The 21624-nt window shown below is 49.1% G+C and overlaps 1 protein-coding gene across 1 annotated transcript in view; it reads left to right on the forward strand.

Annotated features, from left to right (window-relative positions):
• Nucleotides 1-21624, forward strand: part of LOC122393704 (solute carrier family 12 member 9-like) — a 332365-nt gene that overhangs the window by 31962 nt on the left and 278779 nt on the right. Inside the window, exon 2 of the mRNA XM_043389950.1 lies at nucleotides 5032-5238. Within this exon, the coding sequence (XP_043245885.1) occupies nucleotides 5073-5238 (166 nt within the window). The 5' untranslated portion in view covers nucleotides 5032-5072. The remainder of the gene's footprint in view (nucleotides 1-5031; nucleotides 5239-21624) is intronic.

Below are 21624 nucleotides of genomic sequence, written 5' to 3' on the forward strand. Positions count from 1 at the left end.
CCGCACTTTCACATAAAGTCGCTAGGAACAGCGGAGATCCTAAAAAGTAAACAAAAGTAAAAGTAGGGGAAGTTGGGGCAATGCCGGAGTTGGGGCAAAGCCGAAATTCGAGATATTTCGAAAACCGTAAGACATGGGTGCCACCTGTCAGTGATGCTCTGAAGCTTAAGTGACTACGATTATCGCATGTTTGTTACGAGTCGTCATTCGGGATACTTCGGCTGTGAGGGCGCCAAGAGCGTTTTCAAGGTACGCGTTCCTAGTACTACATGCGCCTTTGAAGCTGCATTTCTTACTCATTATGCTACCGTTTGTCTGGCCAATTCGGTCAAGTAATCTTCAGCATGTCTTTGCATAAGTGTGCTGCCTATTTGAAATTTATACGGCACGTTGAAAAGTTATGGGCCTGCAAATGAAAGTATGGCTGGCTGGGGTAATGCCGAAAACGTGCAATTACGCACGTTAAAGCACACTACGTGGACTTTACTGCTGTAAAATAGCAACGCGAATTTTTAGTCACACAAATTACACTTTCAACCGACACAACGGCCTGTTACCTATAAGGAATTATTTACCTGGCATTTTCTTATTATATCACACAATTATAACTTCCAGTGTGTACCAAGCGATGTCGGCATTCCCCGTAGATCATTTCTCCCATTTTCGGCTTTCCCCGCAGTCCGGGGCAACGCCGAAAAAGTCACTTCTTTGATATTTTTAGTTTGTGCGCTTAACGGTATGCGAATTCATCAAATGCGCCTGGTATGTTTGAAAGGCAAAAGACTGGCCTCTCGAATGACGCCAACAAGAATAGCTTATGTTGTCTACCTTGCGTGCTACGGGCGTCAGAAAAAAAGTATTCGGCGTTCCCCCAACTTCCCCTAATATCTTGAAAACCGGTGAATATGTTCGATGAAATTTGGCAGATATTCGTTTCGCTCTTTCTGAACTGAGCGACATTACCTTGTTGGTGCGGTCCCGTCTAGACTATGGATCTTTTATCAATTATCGGGGTTACATGAGCAAAGTAAATACGTATTTAGCCGCTAATTCGAATTAGGAACGCATTACCGACTCATGTAGCCACCTGCTAGTACGAATCGGCGATCCGATCCGCGGTTACATGAGCAAAGCAAATACGTATCACGATCGGATTCACCGCTAATGCGAATCAGGAGCGTACTACCGACTCATGTATCCACATTCCACCTGCTAATTCGAATCGGCGTTCCGAACAAAATCCGCTGGGAAAGGAGGCTTAGAAGCGAATAGGACCAAGATACGTATTACAGGAGTCAGGAACTATTTCTTCCCAAAAAGAAACATTAAAATGCAAAATAATAGGTATTTTTTCATTTGCTTCTTTTGAAATAATAATAAAAAAAATATGTCGGTATTTTGTCAAGTTTTCAAAAATAAATATAGTGAAAACCAAAAAGAAAATATCCAAGTACTTTCAGTTGAAACATTTTTCTGACAGCACTACAGACGAATCAAGAGAGGCAATTGCCCAATGAGTCAAAGCAAGACAACTTTATGTTCAACTTTTTTTTGTTAAGTTAATTGAGAATGTTTTGAGCAGATTAAATGCAAAAAAGACATAAGATAATAAAATTTTAATTTAGTCACCTCTATTGCTACGGAAGTGCGCCACATTTGTATGCTATTCCGTTTGTAATGCGCATCGGGCCGAGAGCCAAACTAGATCCGTTTGACGTCACTGATACGAATTTGCTCATGTAGTCGGTGCACTGAATGCGTTCTTGGGGAGGCTGATGCGAATTAGCGTAGTGCGTATTTGGAACGGATCGCTCATGTAACCGAAACGTCCGAGGCACACGATTCGGGCCGTATTTCACAAGAACTATTCTTTGCTGACTGGAAGCGTCAAAATGCAAAATACTAAGCATTTTTTTTTTATTGGCTGCCTCGTAGAAAATAGCAAAAAATGTTGGTATTTTGGTTTAGTCTTTGCATGTGAAATAAAATGAATGAAATATTTTGATAGATAATTTTTTCTGACCACCCTGCTGTCGCTGCATGGCGAATCAGTGCCCACTGACTTAAAACAAGAAAACTTTGTTTTCATTTTTTGATTTCATGTTAATTTTAAATGTTTTTGAGCCTATCAAATGATATAAGTATTTAAAATTTAGCTCAGTCGTCCCGGTAAATGCCGCAACTGCGCCATGACTGTACGCTAATCCTATTCCGTTTGTGATGCGAATTACCGGCCGTCGAGGAGTCAGCCCGGGTGAGCCAAACAAGATCCGTTTGACGTAGATAAAACGAATTAGTCTCATGTAACCGGTGCCGTAGATCCGTTTGTGGGGAGCTGATGCGCATTAGCGTAGTGCGTATTTGGAACGGATCGCTCATGTAACCCCGGTATTAGTCAAAAAGCCAGCGCCAGCGCTGCTCCTGCAGGCGCCGGCGCGTGTTTGTACAGTATATATCTAAACAGTATTTCCCCTTGTTTGGCTCTCCCACAGATGGCGAATCGGTAACTTGGCTAAATCCTAGTTGCGGCACCCGGCCGCCAGGGTCGCTGCCGCGCGAGCGTCCTTGACCGCTCGCATGCCATTGGCAGTTCGGTCCTTCCCCATCTATACCGAGGTGGGGAGGGGAGAAGAGGGGAAGAGAGGGGAGGGAGCGGCATCCGCTCGGCACTGGGCGATACCTGACTGACCCTGCGCTCCCTCGCTGACCTCCGTCCTGCCCTCAGGCGAAGACCGACTTCCTCGGCCCGTAGCGGCCGAGCGGAAAACCGAGCTCACGGGGCGCGACTCCATTGGCCCAATCTTATAAATCGAATGCTGTCGTATTCACGGCATTAGATAATATTAATAGTGATACCAGCTGTGGTACCAGATACCAGATGTGGTAAAATACAGTCCAAAACAAACGAAAGCACACGATTGGTGCATAATGCGCCCACCCATTCAAATAAACCCGCCCACTTCAATAAATGGTGTAGTTTCTTAGGGTGTAAAGGATGCAAAACACTACCTAACTTTTTTAGCTCGGCCACTGGGACCATCAATATATGTACAATTGACTGAAATGCATGAAAACCATTTTGCATTTAATAGCCGTTTTCTGCACCCAAACTTTAGCCAGTGACACCCTGTCCATTCTAAAGCGTTTATAAGATTGGTCCCAGCACCCGATTTTATATGAGGAAGTCGTTTAAAAAGCATCTTATCTCTAACCAATTTATTTATTATGGCCACTTGTACAGGACGTCTATAGAGCTTTGACTTTTACATTTCTTCCTCGTTCACGAGCAACGTTGTGACCCTCACCGGACCTTCAGGTTTTCTGAATACCGAGGGGCCGTTGGGGGGTTGGAAGTGAGGAAACAACCGCCTTCGCCGATTCGCCCCTTATTGAGCTAGAGCCTCACGTAAGAAACGATCGTGTGCGTCGTTACGAAATGCAGCGATTGGTCTCCGATTTAAGGACCAGGGTCAGCCGATGACTTCGGAGGTCAGGTCAAGTGGCCCAAGGCAGGCTCTGTTTTTGGTAAATAGCTTCGCTAAAAATGATCGCAGATCCGCGATTTTAGCAGCATCGTGTTTGTCTAGCTCAGTCAGGTCAAAGGAGGTCATATTGCATATCAATCGATTCGGCAGGTCTTTCCATGTCCATTAGTGGCTTTATCGACTCGGTAGCTTCAGTTGATTGGGAGTTATTGACGAAAAACTGATAGCCTTAGTAACGTGATAAATGTCACGCAAGATCAACAAAGCGAAAGAGAAGCATCAGACCTTGCAAGGAGCGCATGAAATCACGATTCCGTGTGCTTGAGAATTTGAGATAGTTGTAGATCATTTCCGGACCAAAGTAGCAATTTCCATATTCCCCCTGACTTTTAATGGTGAGAGACCGACCTGATTTCAGGCGACCCTTCAGAAAATCCGAGATATGCATTTATACAAGTTGTGAGACCTCTCGATGATACTATAAGGTCTTAAGTTTCATCTCCCTATGAAAGCTCTGCATTGAGGGTGTTGCGAAGTTGGAACATTTTAGGACTGTGCACACAGTCCTAAAATGTTCATTTTAGGACAGTTGAGGACAGTTTCACACAGTTCATTTTAGGACTGTTCATTTATGACGTCATAGATCAGTGACCTGACTTGACTTAAAAATGCGGTTGGCGTAAAAAAAATCCGACATCAAATCCCGACAAAAAAAAAAGACGACTTATAATCCGGTTAATCAAATCCCGACCTTGTTTTTCCCTGGCCATTAATTTTCTAGCCTTACAGGTGATTGTTTGAACGCGGAAGATGCTGAATCTTGGTTAACCCCATACTTATCGTATGATAAAGAACGTCAGTGTTAGAAAGTTAATTAACAATTTTATTTAGGATAGTTTAATTCAAGTGGGTATAATCCGACTTGACAATTTACTAGGTGGGTTTCGCAGCGCTATTAGTTCGGCATGCAATTATAAATCATTGCTAATTTCGATCCGGATATCGTTATTAAATGCTGGTCTTTGCGTCCTCAGAAAAGTTGTTTATAGTCATGAAGGCTTGCATTGACCCATACTTTCCATTTTTCAGCACCATTATTCGCCGTAGTTGACCAGGTGTTTTCTTCAGCTCTCCCCTGAATCCTTTGGCTTAGACCTGGCGTATCACCCGTGCATCGCAAGTGAACTTACCACACAAAAGTTCACGATGCCCACGAACCCACATCAGCGTCCGTTCGCTTGGTGTGTGACCCCTTGACCTTTGGCCGCGACAACTGCCAGCTTGCCGGAGCACCCCTCCCTACACGCGCTCCCCCGCCCGCTCCCCTCCCTCCTTCTCGTGGTCGTGTCACGGAGGCTTGGGCTTACGCTACTATCGGCCGCTGCGTAGCTCTCACCGAGCGCATGGGGATGCGTAGAGTCTCTCGGTGCGGATTCATCCAACTAACTGCTCGCGACACCAGCGCAGCGTAGTGGCGACGGTACATTCTTTTTAGACATACTGTACGTGCGCTCACCAGGGGACGCGTTGCGTTTTGTATCGGCAGTGTGTGGAGGTCAGTGCTGGAGCGGACGCTGCCTGGTGGCCATGGCCGACCCTGACCCGCTGGTGTCTGCTCCGCCTGCTCGGGACGGCGCGCCGCTGCTGGAGGCCCAGTCAGCCGCCGGCACCACCAACCGGCTCGGCACGCTGCTCGGCGTCCTCGTGCCCGTGGTGCTCTCGCAGTTCTCGTCGCTGCTCTTCTTGCGTGTCGGTAAGCTGGCCGGCCAACGGCGGGCTCCAGCTCTGTCAACTCGTCGCGTCGGTGCGCAGCCCACACAAAATAACAGTATTCATTACAGGGCTGCCATTTTTTTTCAAAACAATTGGGGCTCGTCACGTAGTAGTGGCCTGCTTCTGGCGACCGTTTATCGTCCCGCCTCTGCGGCAGCGAGGTCCGGCTGTCCCGGTGCAGTCTATGGCAGGGCGCGCCGGGGACAAGACACACGGGGATTACACCAAACCTCCCCTTATTGCAAAGAATCACGGGCATCACACCACACTTCCCCTGATTTTAAAGAATCATGCACACAAATACACACAAAACAGTATCAAAACGTTGATGAGCTTATGAAGCGCCACGACTGCGGCTGAGCGCAGCAGCCGCACGGCGGCGGCGGGTGAGGCGCCCGCTCGCTGTGACCGGGCGGGGGACGGCTGGGGGCCGGCGGGCAGCGGCGACCACTCGATGGTCTCGTCACCGTCATCCTCGATGCCCGATGACGCCTCGTGCCGTGGTCGCAGCTTACGGGCATGCCAGGGAACGCCGTCCACCTCCAGCCAGTGTCCCAAAATTAATCGGTGTTTGGGTGTGAAACGACATCCAAATGAAAACCATTTTCCACTCTCAATTCAACCTTTCAAGATCAATTTTCCACTCCGAACGTAAAAAGCAAAGGGCATATGCGTACATGGTCTTAAACAACATATCGATGCTTCCTACATTACACGCTCTACTCTATCAATTTTTTTTTTTGGTAAAAATGTAAGCTATCAATTTGTTTTTACTCCACTCTTATCCCTCGCATCTGTTATTAGCTTTACCTTACCGGCAATTTTCCACTCTCTTCACCCTGTCTACGGAATAATTTTCCCCTCTGACACCCAAGCTAAAATATAATTTTGGGACACTGCGGCTCCAGCACCTGTTCACAGACCTCGCCCGTCACTTACCTCGGTTACATGGGCGATCCGGTCCTAATACGTACTACGCTAATACGTATCTGCTCCTGAAAAACGTCTATACGGCAGCGGCTACATAAGATTAATTCGTGTTAGCGACGTCAAACAGATCTAGTTTGGCTCACCCCTCGACGGCCGGTTATTCTCATTGCAAACGGAATATGAATAACGTACAATCTTGGTGCAGCTGCGGCATTTACTGAGACGACTGAATTAACTTTTAAATATTGAATTTACAGAAGATCATTTGATCTGTTAAGAACAATTCAAATTTACTTAACCCGCGCCGGGCCGGGGGTGTTTGAACACCCCCCTCGTTTTTGGCACACCTGTTGTGTATCTTTTCCGCACATGTTGTGAAAATTTCAGACCCAGGTCACTCAAGGTCAGGTCACCAAGTCACGCCAAGATGGCGTAACCTCACCTCAGAAAAAAATTAGAATGCTCGTCCTAGCTACACCGACTGAACGATTGCCTTGAAACTTGAAAAAGCGATTGATAAAAGTAACAGCCAACAGTATCTATAAAACGTATATCTCAGAATTTTGATATCGGTGACCTAAGGACAGGTCAATTTTGCGGCCTCTCCATTAAGTCAATGCGAGAAATTTGGGGCCCCAGGCCGACCCCTCACCCGTGATGTCCCAGTAGGCATTTCTCGAAGCGGGTTCGTCCTATTAGATTAGGACCTCTCTCCTCTCTCTCACGCCATTCTAGACACTCAAACATCGGGATGCAGGTCAAATTGACACACTGAACCGAAAAATGGCACCTGTGACCCCTCGTTATGTCCCCGAGGCACAGACTTCTCTATAGAGTATATAGAGAAGTCTGTGCCTGCGGTCATCTCAGCTCACGAACAGAATCTAACAGTTGTTCGCTGATAACTTCTGATAGAGGCATGCTAGAGCGATGAAAACACCCTAGATGTGTTCCGCTCGACGATGCGGATCGACTGATATCGTCAGGTCATGACCTTGACCTGAGGTCAAATTTTCAAGTTGCCCTTTCAAAGTTTCAAGGTCATCAAAGCATCTCGACGAGAGGAACACGATCTGGCAAAAGTAATGTCGTGGCTCTTCACGGTTCGTCGGAAGGTCATCTCAGGCTCAAAAGAAAAGGTATATACCATTCGAAAGCTGACGGAGAGCTGAATCCAAAAATGTAATTTTTATCAAAATCGATCGATGGCCTTTTTTAAAAATTGCGTTTTTGTAAAAACTTAATAACCTTTTATTCAACGGGCTGTCCCGGACATTCTTGAAAACATAAACATGTATTATTGAGTTCCAGTGAAAGCTGAACGCCAAAAGAACAATATTTAGCGAAGCAATATTTCCAAACATTAATATGCGTCTCCCACAGCCGACAGTAAGGCGCAATCACACATCTCAGTGTCACGATGGACCAAAGTCAGCCACACAGAAGCGTGAAATGACCCTTATCGACTCGCAGACCCGGCGCTCTCGGCCACGTGTCTGCCTGTTTGTTGTAGTTCGCTTTGAGCGACTTAAACCACGCGACATCGAGCGGTTGAAGCCGGTGGGTGCAGTGCGGCGGCAGAGTGATGATGTCAACGCCATGTTTGGATGCGAGTTCCAGTGCCTCCAGACTCTTGTGGCTGTGATGGCCGTCAACAATGAGGACGTGTCTGCGATCCTTGGACGGATTCACCATCTTGATGAAGTGCTGCAGCCACATCAGGAAGCAACTCTGATCGGTCCAGCCGGACTTGGTGCACGCTCCCACTGAGCCAGTCGGAGCCCCGTTGAGGAGAGAATCTTGGAAACGCGCCCTGGCGTAGATAAACATGGGCGGCACAAACTGTCCGGCAGCGTTTGCGGCACAGAGCACGGTTACCGTTTTACCCTTCTCGCCACTTGTTATTTTGCCCACTCGCTTCTTCCCTTTTTTTGCTACAACGTTTGCTGGCTGTTGCACCGATTGGACACCCGTTTCATCCATGTTCCATATTCTCATGCCTGTGTACTGGTGCTCCCTCGCCAGTTCCTTGTAAAGATCGAAAAATCGCGTCACCTGTGCTCGGTTGAACCCAACTGCTCGTGCCATGCTTGTTCCTTCTGGCTTGCGTATAGACAGCTCTGGGTGTCTTCCAAGAAACCCTCGCAGCCATTCTTTACCTGCCATTTTGTTTTCATGCCTGAAGCGGTGTTGGACGCCAAGCTTTTCCGCATACTCGTATGCCAACCGCCGAATGTCCACTGTAGAGAGCCCGTACAACATCTTCTCCATCACTTTGACTTTTTCAACTAGAATGTCCTCATGCTCAATGGGCAGATCCGTGTCATATCTCCCCAAGATAAGACTGCCGGGTTTCCGCACCTTCCCATCACGATGACGTCTCAGGGTTTTCCCCGGTATGTTATATTTTGCGCTCACGCTACGCACAGATCTTCCATCTCTCAACTCAGCCAAAGCTTCCTGAAGCTTTTCGTTCCCGTAGGAACCTCGATGAGAGGTTCTTGGTCGAGGCATTTCTGAAACGACAAAAAGAAAAAGATGTAACACAAATCGAGCATATTTCTAGACTCGAAAAAAGTAGCTGGGTGAAAACAACTAGTTTTAGCAAATTGAATGCCTTCTGGAGCCGGAGAGGGGGGGGGGGAGGGAGTGTGGGACTGGCGGCCCACCTGGAACGCCGGGGGGTACCCAACAGATCTATCCGGTACGGGGAGGTACCTCACAGATCTTCCCGGTACGGGGGGAGGTACCCCACAGATATTCCCGGCACGGGAAGGTATCTCACAGATCTTCCCGGTACGGGGAGGTACCCCTCAGACCTGCCCGGTACGGGGAGATACCCCACAAATTTTCCCGGTACGGGGAGGTACCACACAGATGTCTCCAGTATGTGGAGGTCATTGACCTCTAGAGGTCTTTTTTAGGTCAGTGGTGGAGGTATCCTACAGCTGTCCCCGGGACCGGGACAGCATGTGCCATAGAACGGCACCGTCCTGGCTTGGCCAGGCGGGCCGCCGATGCAGCGCCGATGACAGATGAATCGCACAGAAACGAATTGTAACGGGTATAGATTATGATTGTGTGTATAATTATGTGAACCATGCGTATGTATTTATGTGAGTGTATACGGAGTACTTGAATAAAATGAGAATGCATCGATCGGAATGGAAACCATACTGATGTACGTACCTATCTAGCTTAAGGCAGATTTTCACCTAATTTTGTTACGGAAAATTCAAATCACAACTCTTTTGTGTGCTACCATTTAAGATTTAGAGAAAATATGGCACGCTATACGTTTGTCGTCGAGTCTGCTAGACTCAAAGCACTTCTGAAATGCATTGAACAATTTCGAAGACGAAAGTGTAAGAGGCCCCGGGGGGCGTTTTATCGTCCTCGAAGGGAGGGCCTCTTAAAAAAATGCAGTGTTTTAACGTCACAATATTTATGGTTTATGAGACATTTGCAGCGCACCAGAACAGGGTCTATTCTGAAGCTAACATGTGACAATTACGATGAGATAAGATTGTATTTGATAGCCATTGTTTTTTTCAGATATATAAGGGTGATAAAGATGCATATATCTAGCAAGTAAAGGGGCAAAAACAGAAACAGACTTACCAAAAGTCGCTGCGACGCACCTGATACCTCAGGCTTCGTGAGTTGTTGTTTTAAGAGGGCTTCTGCTTTACAAGAACATTAAAAAATAAATAACATTATTGGTTTGGTAAAAAAAGCGATGGGGCCTCTTACCGACCCTGGGCGTCTTACACGGATCTCCCCTATATATCGTTTCTTTTGAGCCTGAGATGACCTTCCGACGAACCGTGTCTTTTGAGTCAAAAGTTATTGCCGAAAAAAGACACTTCGTAAAAACGGCTATTTTTGGAGTTTTTGCCTTCGCTAAACCGTTGACCTGAGGTCAAATCTGAGGACATGCTGGCAAAAGAGCGTTAAAAGAGCTATCGAATGCGCTTTCCCGCAGCGCTTTAGCTCTATCGGTTCCCGAGTTAGCCTTTGGCAGTGTGAGATGTTATAAGCGGATATCTCCTGCAGGGAGTCACCCGTATATGTTTTCTTTACTTTTTCCTGGTGAAAGCCACTCATGTATATTTTGCATTTAGTTTATCTCGAGCTGTGACTTTTCAAGAAGTAAATTGATTCCTGTCTTCGTGAAAAATAAAGGGAGTGATCTTCTTGCATCCACTGACCACTGTTTGCAGACATTCCGACATGGCGCGGTCGGTATTATAATCTTTTGACATTTGGTGCTGCCTAGACTTTCAACATGCCTGTAGAGACGAGAGGTCAGGCATCTGGGAAACTGGACACAAGCGGCGACAATGCACCTAATGAGAAAGATAGTGGCGACGCTAGCCCGGAACCAAGAGGAACCGATACGACGGCTTCTCAGAGTTGTGAGGCCGCACCCACGGCCCTCGACACTCGCCTGTAAGCGTGGGCCGGGGCGACGACGTCGGCGTCGGCTCTCGAGCACGCGGGCCAACACAGCAGTCGGACATCTTCTAATTTATTACAACCATAGTCTGGCCAACAAAGCCCGCGTCCTTCAAACCGCGTCCTGTAAAGCGGCCCAAGTAACGTTTAAACATAATTTGAACGTTTTATGACACAGAACACGCTATAATAAATTAGACAAAATTAATTAGACAGTACTAAAGCAAACAAAGGGTATCGGTAAAATCAAACAAATCAACAACTCAGCGCTTACCGTTCGAGATCAGACGCACTCAATCACCATGTGCACTTCACAGCGGTCGGCACGGAAATAGCTCACCTGCGCGGACACGCCCCGACCCCCGGCCGGCTCAGGGCCGGACGGCACGCGATTGGTCGGCGCCGGGCGGTCACGTGACAGGTCGCGCAGGACGTCACATCCGCCGGACAAAAGGAAAGCGACAACTAAATAATAATAACGCGTTAAACAGTGCACCACTTACACTCTCCCCCCTAATGAAAAAAAAAAAGACACGCGAGTAAACGTACTTCGGTAGCCGGAACACCAACAGTCACAGAGGCGCAGCAAGCACACCGCGTCATCAGTAATGTCACTAATGCTTCTTTAGATGACGACCTCAGAAACGTTATGATTATCAGCCATTTCCGGTACAGAAACTTTCCAAGCACAGGCGAGCGCTACCTTCATTCACCAAAGGCACAACACCGACTAGAATTCGTATACAATTCAGACGCTGTCCGCTACAATGCCCATATCACTTATCAGTAACTGCTGTCCGATAATATCACGCTGAACTATCACGCATTCTACTCACCTAACTAACACACAAACAGCAAAACTAGTCATAGGTCAGGCGGTCTGGAGGCACGCCCTTTGTGCTCCTAGCCGACCTACGGGGAGCGGGTAGTGGCCTCGCGGGACCCACAACCGTCTGCCCATCTCTCAAGCTCGCCTGAGTATCACACATCATTTGGGGAGTGAACAGCATAGAAGACGGGATCAGGAACGGATGAGGGGCTTGGTCTGGCTGCTCGACAGGATTCACAGGTTCAGCTGGTACACTTGAATGCCCATTCCACTGAAACCCATTTATCTCACTGTCAATGCCACCTCCACCCCTCAGCGCAGAGCCCGAGCGAGTCCCACCTCCCACTGGGGCGGGAGTCGACTGTCCCGGCGCTGGATCTACGTCATCACACACTCGAGGCTTGAGACGATTGTGATGGACCAGCAATGTCGACTTCGCACCTAGCACTCGTATCCTATAATTTAACTCTCCCACCTTGTCTACAACTACTGCCGGCTTCCAGGGTCTCAGAAACTTGTAGTACGCTCCCCTGGGAACCACGCCTTTGTGTAAATAAACCTTATCTCCTGGCATGAAATTGAAATCATGAATTATCCGATCATAAATACACTTGTTTTTCCTATGGCTCTCTCGCGACTTCTGAAGAGCCGCACTGTGGAAGCTCCTCAGGTTAGATCTGAGCTCGTCCAAGTACTCAGTGATGGACTTTGTCCGACCTTTGATCGGCTCACCGAGCTCAAGCTGAACGGGCAGACGAGGCTCACGCCCGAACAGGACACAATAGGGAGAAACGCCCAGTGACCGGTGTACTTGGGAGCGCAACCCAAGCAGTAACAGTGGCAGATTCCGGTCCCACTCGGCATGCTGATGGTTCTCCAGAAACTTTGAAAACATGCTCAGCAGCGTACAATTGGTCCTCTCCACGATGGAGTTGGCCTGGGGATGAAAACTAGTCGTCTTTGACTGATCAATCCCCATCATCTCACAAGTCAGTCTCATTACTTCCCCAACAAAGCAGCCTCCGCGATCAGAGTGGACCCGTCTGGGACAACCAAATCGGGACACAAACTCATTCACAAACACCGATGCAACTTCAGTTGCCTCCTGCGTCTTCAGCGGGTAAGCCTCCACCCACCGAGAGAAATGGTCAACAACCAGCAGGATATGCTTGTGGCCACTGGCCGTCTCCGGCAGAGACGAGAGAATGTCGAGGCCAACAACCTCGAGTGGCTCACTCGCCGAGAGCTCGCCAAGAGACGCTCTGGGCGCGGGAATAGGAGCATTCCTGGATCCACACTGAGAGCAGTGCTTACAGAAATCGTCAATGGCGGTTCTCATCTTGGGCCACCAGAATCGGAGGCGGACCTGCTCAAACAGCTTATCGGCCGCAAAATGGCCTCCAGCTGGTCCAGCGTGAAGTGATGCCAGCGTACCGGCAATCAGAGATCTGGGCAGAACAAACTGCAACTGATCAGAGTCATGCGGCTGTCGTCTGTAAACTCGGTACAGTACTCCGTCAATCAGCCGCAAGCGTGACCACTGCGAAAGGAATTGACTCGCGTCAGGCGAGTGGAGCTCGCGCTTCTTCGGCTTTCTGCCTGCAGACAGATGCCGTGTCATCTCACAGATGTCTGGATCAGCGTCCTGCTCAGCTCTGATGAAGCTGGTGGACCAGTCGGTCGCAGTCACACGAAGTGTCTGCTCAGAACCGAGCGGCTCAGTCTGACACGCCTTGTCAGTGACGTCATCAGCCGGGAGTCTGCTGAGGGCGTCAGCCAGCACGTGCTCAGCGCCCGGGCGGTGCTCAATTGAGAACTGAAATCGCGCGAGGATCTCAAGCCAACGAGCGATAATGCCGGTAGGGTTGCGGAAATTCATTATCCAACGGAGCGATGAATGGTCAGTGCGGATAACGAATTGTCGACCGAGAAGGTACGGGGCAAACTTCTCGACAAAAATCACCACGGCCAGTAGCTCTCTCTTAGTGGTGCTGTAATTGGTCTGAGCTTTTGAAAATCGATGACTGCCATAGGCAATCACCTTCTCCTGATCACCAAAACGCTGCTTCAGACAAGCACCAGCCGCCTCGAGAGAAGCGTCGGTCTCGAGAATAAACGTGCCAGAGTCAGGCCTGAAGTCGGGAACTGCGAGGATCGGCGCCTCACACAATGCTCGACGCAGCCGGTCGAACGACGTCTGGGCCTCATCGGACCACTGAAATCGAGTGTCCTTGTGCAGAAGTTTCTGCAGAGGCGCGGCGACGAGGGCGAAATCTTTCACATGCTTTCGCATGTAGCTGGCCATTCCCAGAAAAGAGGCTAGCTGCTTGGCCGTGCGCGGGACAGGCCACTTCGCCACTTTGTCGATTTTGTCTGGATCGACAGCGACACCCTCACTGGAAATCACATGACCCAAAAACTTAACGCGCTTCTGGAAAAATGAGCACTTGCTCAAATTAATAGTCAAACCTGCAGCGTGTAGCCGGCTCAAAACCAGCTCCAACTTCCCATCCCATCACATCGGAGAAATCGTTGCCGCCGATCAAAATGTCATCAAAATAAGGCCAAGCTGTGTCAGGAGGCAAATCACGGAGTACCAGATCCATGAGGCGCGCACAAGTCATCAGCGCACCGCTGATACCTAGCGGCATACGGCGGTGACGATACGAGCCGAACGGAGTGACGATAGTCGTCTTATCGGCGTCTTCAGGGCTCATGCCGATCTGATAGAAGAACTGTTTCAGATCGAGCACACAAAATAAAGAGCAACCTCCGAGGGAATCCAAAATGACATCAATACGCGGAATCCCATACGCCGGAATTCGGGTAAGGGCATTAACGCGACGCAAATCTGCACAAATGCGAATGCTACCATCCTTCTTTGTCACCACACAAATCGGTGCACCCCAGCAACTGCCGAAGTTTTCCTCCAAAATTCCAGCTTTCACCATACGATCCAATTCAGCTTTCACCTGATCCTGCTGAAACGGAGGGATCCTGCGAGGAGATGATCTCACAGGCGGAGCGTCGACCATATCGATACGATGCTGGATCAGAGGAGTAAATCCAACATGACCATCTATCATGTCCTCGTAAGTTGAAAATAAAGAAATTACTCGCTCCTTCTCAGACTCACTGAGATCGGCACCGGACAACTGAGAAATTAAATCGGCTCGCCAGTCCGACTTGGATTGGCTCTCAGGATAAAGCGGATGCTCGGCTACACCCACTTCGAGTTGTCCCAGCTCAAAACGCTTCGGAATGGTCACTGGCTCAGTGGAAACATTCCGGACGACACAAGGCACGGCCTGACCGGACACTGTAACCATGGACGGCACAAACTCGAGTCCCTCGATGTCAGCAGACGGCTCTAACATCGCTGGACCACTGAAATCAACATTTGGAACGAATCCCGGAATGATCAGCTCATGACCCGGAGGGACGGACAAATCGTGCTGTAAAATAACTCGGCCTACGGAAATAACTGAAGCTGACACCGATCGCACCACCCGAGATGGTGTCATCACGAGCTGTCCCCTGGAAACATCCACGACACATGGACAGGCTGACAAAAACTCCAGTCCCAGCAAGACGGGAACGTCAATGCTATCGGTCACGAAAAACGAAACTGCAGTTGTCTGTCCTCCCAGCTTAATTGAAGTCTTTACTTTTCCCAGCAAAGGCAAGGGATCCTGGGTTGCTGTCTTAGCCTGCGTTGAAGTCTTCATGAGCGGTGGCTGGTGGGGTAAAACGTCAAAAACGCTCTTACTAAGCAAATTAATTGAACTTCCTGTATCCAACAAAAGTGAACAATTAACCCCTCCAACTACACCGTCAAAAGTCATGTCGTTCCTCAGAGGTACGACTCTATCGGGAACTACCGAGGCAGAGCCAGACTCGCCGCCGGAGCGCTGCTCGGGAGCGGCGCGCGACTGAGCGCGGTCAGCTGACTGGCCGGTGCGGGCGGCGGAAGCGCCTGAGGCACGCCTGGCGTCCCTCTGACCTGCTGTTGAGCGGGTCCTACCGTCGGGACGGTGGCGGGGACCCACTGGGAGTTTCCCGACTCAATCTGGCACACAGAGGACAGATGACCCTTGCCACCACAGCGGTAACACACCGAGTTCCTATGGCGACAATCCCGTCTGACGTGTCCCTTCCTCCCACAACAAAAGCACGTCCTATCCTGTCTCATCGGCCTGCTGGGACGCTGCAGGCGAGCTAGCTGTCCCTCGAGCTCCTTTACCCTGTCGCGGAGAGCCTCTGTCTCCGAGGAGACCTGCCTCACTGGTGCAGCCTGGGCACCAGCAAGTCGAGCTGCACAGCACATGTTGCGAATCGACGCGACTGCAGCCTCAAAAGTAGTGACACTGTCTGAGACGAGCTTCGATTGGAAAGTCATCGGGAGTGACTGCAGAAAGTAATTGAACAAAAGTCCCTCCTCGTCACTATCGGGGAATGCGGCTGAGACTAAGCCCCTGAGGCGAATCACAAAGGAGTCTAGGTCAGCATTCTGATCAAACTTCACAGCCCTCAGCTGGACCTGGGCCTCGACGACACCACGAGAGGGGAAAGCCTTACGAAGGCCGATGAAGGCAGCTTTGACAGTTTTACGTGACTCTTCCGGCAAACAATCGTACGCGTCCCTAGCTACCCCGGAAAGACACAACGGCAAAAGTGAAGCTTGTTTGGTTGCATCAAAACCTTGCAAGAGTGAAAACGTTTCAAAATCCTGAATGAATCTCGTAATCGAGCCAGAAGGGCCGGAAAAAGTAGGCAAACCAACTGAAGCTGCGAAAGGCTGAGAGGTAGCCATGATCAAATGTAAGACGGAACAAAAGGAAAGAAGGATGCACAATTAGCGACACTGCGTATCAACAAACACCTTTTTGAGTACGAATCAGTAAAACATAGTACCTAACTAGATGGCAAGGCGGACAGCGATTGGAATTTTAACAATATGAAACAGGTTACCCAAGCATCAATTAAACGTAACGGCTACAGTCACACTCACGAATAAAAAAATCAGTCTACGTAACACTCACGGTATCATTGCAGTCCTCATTCAGTCACCTGATGTGTAGCACACACTCAGCTCGGCGTCGTGCGGGGTCCTTGGCAGTCTGCCAGCCGCACGGTGTCACGGCCGGTCACGGCCAGCGGCTCCTGGCACTCCGCCAGCTCCGGCCGCGAGTTACCTAAGTGTGGAACTACAAGTCGATTCTATGGTTGTGATTGGTGACTTTGGTCGGGGGATGACGCTTATAGCATGACGTCACTCGCGTACTTGGCCGGACCAACGGCGCAGCGCAGGCGCGCCGAGCCAACCCAGAGGCTCTCAAACTCAATTGTACAGATCCTGCGCATTGAATGGCGAAACTTCGGCGAGTTCGCTTGAGTTTGGAAGCCCCTGCCAGAGAACTGGAGACGGCCGGATTATTTGCTGGACCGTGGGCAGCGCAGATGGCGATTGACGGTGCCAAAAAGATGGTAGGGGAAAAGGAGTTGAGACTTGAGCAGTGAATTATAAGCGTGTTGCATAGCTGAGTGGTAAATTGTAAAATACTTAGGGTTTGAAGAGATGCAGTGTAGTTTAGCCGACTCAGGGGCATTCTGCCGAGTTATGTAAGGCGGAAGGGTCGCAACTCGCAAGTCGTTTGTTTCCATGATTGCCTGATTAAAATGTAAAGCGTATCTAATGTTAAGTTGATAATACAGCGAGGTTGGGCATCTGCTCAATCCATTTCTTCTCTGCAATAGTGCATTCGCCACTGTAATTCATTGTAAGAGGCACTGGGCTGCGCCGCCTGTTAATTATTCCGAAACCACCAGTGAATTAATTTGCTGTCGTCACAGTCACTCACAACAATACGAATCGTTCAGTCGTGCGCTGGGGGTCCGCCAAGTTTAAGTGTGCTGCAGAAAGCAGACTGGACCGCCGAGAATATAACACTTCCGTCTCCCTGGGCGAGCGGCGCATTGGAGCCGAAGGAAACTGCTTCAGTTTTTTTTTGTGGGGAGGATACTCATGTTTGAAAATTATGTTATGGAATGATGTGATAAGGAAAAGGACGGTTTCTTGAATTGAGGGCTGTGGAGAAGAGGCAGATTTTCTCATTTGCTACCCGATACAACACGAAAAGACGCAGATGTTGCACATTGGGCTTAATAAGTCTAATAAAAGATAAGGGACTTCGTGAATCATGCCTAATTGACCGCGACCAAGTTATTTGCCAATGCAGGTAGGCACTAGGTAGGTAGATACTCATTTGTGAACAGAACGTTCCACCACCCCTCGCCAGAAATTCAATCAGCAGTTGCTTATTAAAACGTTTGAGTGCACCTGACAACCTTTAAAAATGACGTCCTGCCTTTCAATGGTTCGTGCGAAGACACAAAGCCAGAATCAGCCAAGCAATATCGGAATCCATTGCGCAGTGTGTCGGATGTGCCCCCAGTTTTCAATCCACATAGCATAGCACACACTGCTAAATGCAGGTACGCTCACCTACACATTAGGTATTCGAAGGATTTAATAGCTCATTCACATGGAAGAAACACAAGAAATGTGATTTATAGCTGCAGCAGAAGTTTGGCGTCCGATGCCTCTTCGCCAAGTTAAGACCATGCCAATCTCCGCCAGTCTGCCGCCGCGCCGGCACTGGCCGTGGTGTGACGTCATCCGGCCGGCTCGGCGCTGGGTAGTTCCACACTTAGGTAACTCGCGCTCCGGCCCGCTCGGTCGCGGCGAGTCGGCCCCCGGAGGGTAGGCTGTGCCGCCGGGCGCCGGCAGCGGACGGTCCTCGGCGGGCGGCGAACAGCTGTCAGCAGCAGCTGCGGCTGCGGCTGCGGCTGCGTCCTCGGCGACGGATGGCGACAGGGTGGCTCAGGGCCACGCTGGTAGCACCACGTTGGCGGTGTCGGTGGCTCAGCAGGCCACGGAGCGCTGGAACTCGGCGCAGGCCAGCGAAGCTGAGAGCCAGCCCACGGCGACGCAGATGAAGCAGGCCATCGGAAGTCGCCACGGCTCGAGTCTGAGTCGACGGTCCAGTCGCTTCGCCCAGGCGTGTGGCTCGAAGAGACCAGTAGCTGCCATAGTTGCAGGCGCTGTCGGCTGTCTTCAACAGATCCCACCGCTGTCACCAAATGTAAGCGTGGGCCGGGGCGACGACGTCGGCGTCGGCTCTCGAGCACGCGGGCCAACACAGCAGTCGGACATCTTCTAATTTATTACAACCATAGTCTGGCCAACAAAGCCCGCGTCCTTCAAACCGCGTCCTTCAAACCGCGTCCTGTAAAGCGGCCCAAGTAACGTTTAAACATAATTTGAACGTTTTATGACACAGAACACGCTATAATAAATTAGACAAAATTAATTAGACAGTACTAAAGCAAACAAAGGGTATCGGTAAAATCAAACAAATCAACAACTCAGCGCTTACCGTTCGAGATCAGACGCACTCAATCACCATGTGCACTTCACAGCGGTCGGCACGGAAATAGCTCACCTGCGCGGACACGCCCCGACCCCCGGCCGGCTCAGGGCCGGACGGCACGCGATTGGTCGGCGCCGGGCGGTCACGTGACAGGTCGCGCAGGACGTCACATCCGCCGGACAAAAGGAAAGCGACAACTAAATAATAATAACGCGTTAAACAGTGCACCACTTACACGCCAGCTGCTTCAGATGCTACAAGATCAGCAGCAGACTCTCCTCACTATCCTCCAATAGCAGCAGCAAACAGACGGATCTGCAGGCTCCGAACCGCGAGCTCCAGCAGCAGATGTTGGGCGCTACAGGGAACACGACGGGCACCGTGACCAGCCAGCCGCCGGACTCAGGCGCCGCGACAATTGCGGCGACCTCCCTGCCCGAGAATTAGCGGTGTACGGTATGTCACTGCAGCAATGGCGTATCTGGCGGCGTGACATACTTCAATTTGCCCAGATTTCACAGTGGAGCGCGGCCACGACAGTCGCCAATATTCGCCTGCAGTGCGGCGACAAGATTTAACGGATCATTGAGGCACAGTACGGCGACCGTTGTGCGAATCTGTCAGTACAAGGAGCTTTGGATGCCATCGAATCCATTCTGAAGAAGTCATCCAACCCGGCCAAGGAGAGATCCAAGTTTCATCTCATGCATCAATATCAGACTTGTGCCGGGATCAAAAATCAAGATCCAGGATCCTCAAGGTCCCACGGCAAAATCAATTTTTAGAATCCAAGGTTTCGAAGGTCCAACGGCAAATTCAATTCCTAGAATCCAAGGTTTCCAAGGTCCCAAGGCAAATTCAATTTCTAGAATCAAGGTTTCCAAGGTCCCACGGCAAATTTAATTTCTAGAATCCAAGGTTTCCAAGGTCCCACGGCAAATTCAATTTCTAGAATCCAAGGTTTCCAAGGTCCCATAGCAAGTATACTTTGCAGGGTCCACAGTCCCCAAGGTCCCACGACAAGAATGCATTGCAGGATCCACAGTCCCCAAGGTCCCACGACAAGAATGCATTGCAGGATCCACAGTCCCTAGGGTCCCACGACAAGTGTGAATTTCAGGATCCACAGTCCCCAAGGTCCCATGACAAGTACACACTTCAGAGTTCAGGGTCCACAGTCCTCAAGGTCCCACGGCAAGAATACATCTCAGAATCCAAAGTATTCAGGGTCCCACAACAAGAACTTAAACAAACTAACATTCTGATGAGCAGACTTACTTCTAAATATTCTGCCAACAGAAGCCCAGCAACATTGAAAGGGGCAGAACCTATGCAAACCTGTGGACTGTGGTGGTTTTATCGTTAACCAACATAGGTAGGGGGAGCTTCAACACAAGTTAAAAATGAATCATAATATCAATCTCTCCTTTAACCTGACAAATTCATAAAAAATATAGGTAGGTAATAGGTACCTTGCAATTTGTATTGTCATGTCCCTTTCAATTCAATCTTACCTTATCAGTAGGAATGTAGGATAGCACCTTACATCAAGTATTCTTTCAGGCAATATAAAAACCAGAAATCAAACCTACAGGCTTCATAGAAATGGAAAAGTTGAATTGGATAGGTATATGCTTTCGATTTTCTGCACATTCAGTTACATAATACCTAGGATAAAAAGTAAAATATGTTCTAAGTCTTGTTTGCGCGAGCGCTCACAGAAAAAACTGATCGACTAAGCCAATAGAATTCGAGTATCAGCGAGCGCAAACCTTACTTACTGTTCATTCACATTAGATTGAAGGCTCTGAACAAAATTCCATCTGACAATTTTTTCGTCAGCCGGTTATTCGTCGGCAGATTTTCGTCTGACTTTTTCTTCTTGCATTTTTTCGTCTGTTCGAATTAATTTGGTGCATTTTTCGTCTGAGTATTTTTCTGTCTGGCATTTTTTCGTCTGGACGAGGCGGAAAATGTCCTTATGAAAATAATGCGCGGACTTAAAAATGCACAGACGAACAAATGCATAGACGAAAGTCTGCGGACGAAAATCTGCAGACGAAAAATTGTCCGACGAAAACCTGCTAAACGAAAAAGTTGAACTGTCATGGAATCATTGCTTATATTGCTCATTGCTCAATGGTGATTTGATGAATTGCAAAACAAATAAGTTTGACACTTACTTGGTCAGTGGGTAGCTTCCAAGTAGGTTCAAGCCCGGCATATCACAACCCAGAAAATATGTGAGGTGAGATTAGAAAAGAACTTTCCAAACCACCACTGTCCACTGTTTGACAGTTTCATAATCCATGTTCATTGATAATGTAAAAAGCTACCATGTCTCTTGTTCCAGTTCTGCCTCACAGCCATGGCAACGATTTTGCTCTATATATGTCTACACAGTCTGGTTCGTTCTCTTCGTGTAGCTATCTAGCCCCTAGCAGCTGGTCACTCAACCATAGATATTTATTGAAGTGCTTACAGACAAAACCTAGTGCAGGGTCCTTAGTGGCCCATGTGCAACATAAACCTCATGGTCCAACTTCCAGGATTCTTGAGGTCCCTCAACAAAATGATGGTGTAGGTCCAGACCGTTCTCCTAAGATCCCATGACAAATAATAAAACTGGTACTGAAGGTCTGCATTCTGCAGGGTCTTGCAGCATACCAAAATTTTGAGGTCCTAACCCCTGGGTTTCCATGGTTTTATTACGGCA

Source organism: Amphibalanus amphitrite, unplaced genomic scaffold (genome assembly GCF_019059575.1).
Source record: "Amphibalanus amphitrite isolate SeventyFive unplaced genomic scaffold, NRLGWU_Aamphi_draft 000549F_arrow, whole genome shotgun sequence".
In the NCBI taxonomy this organism is placed as follows: domain Eukaryota; kingdom Metazoa; phylum Arthropoda; class Thecostraca; order Balanomorpha; family Balanidae; genus Amphibalanus; species Amphibalanus amphitrite.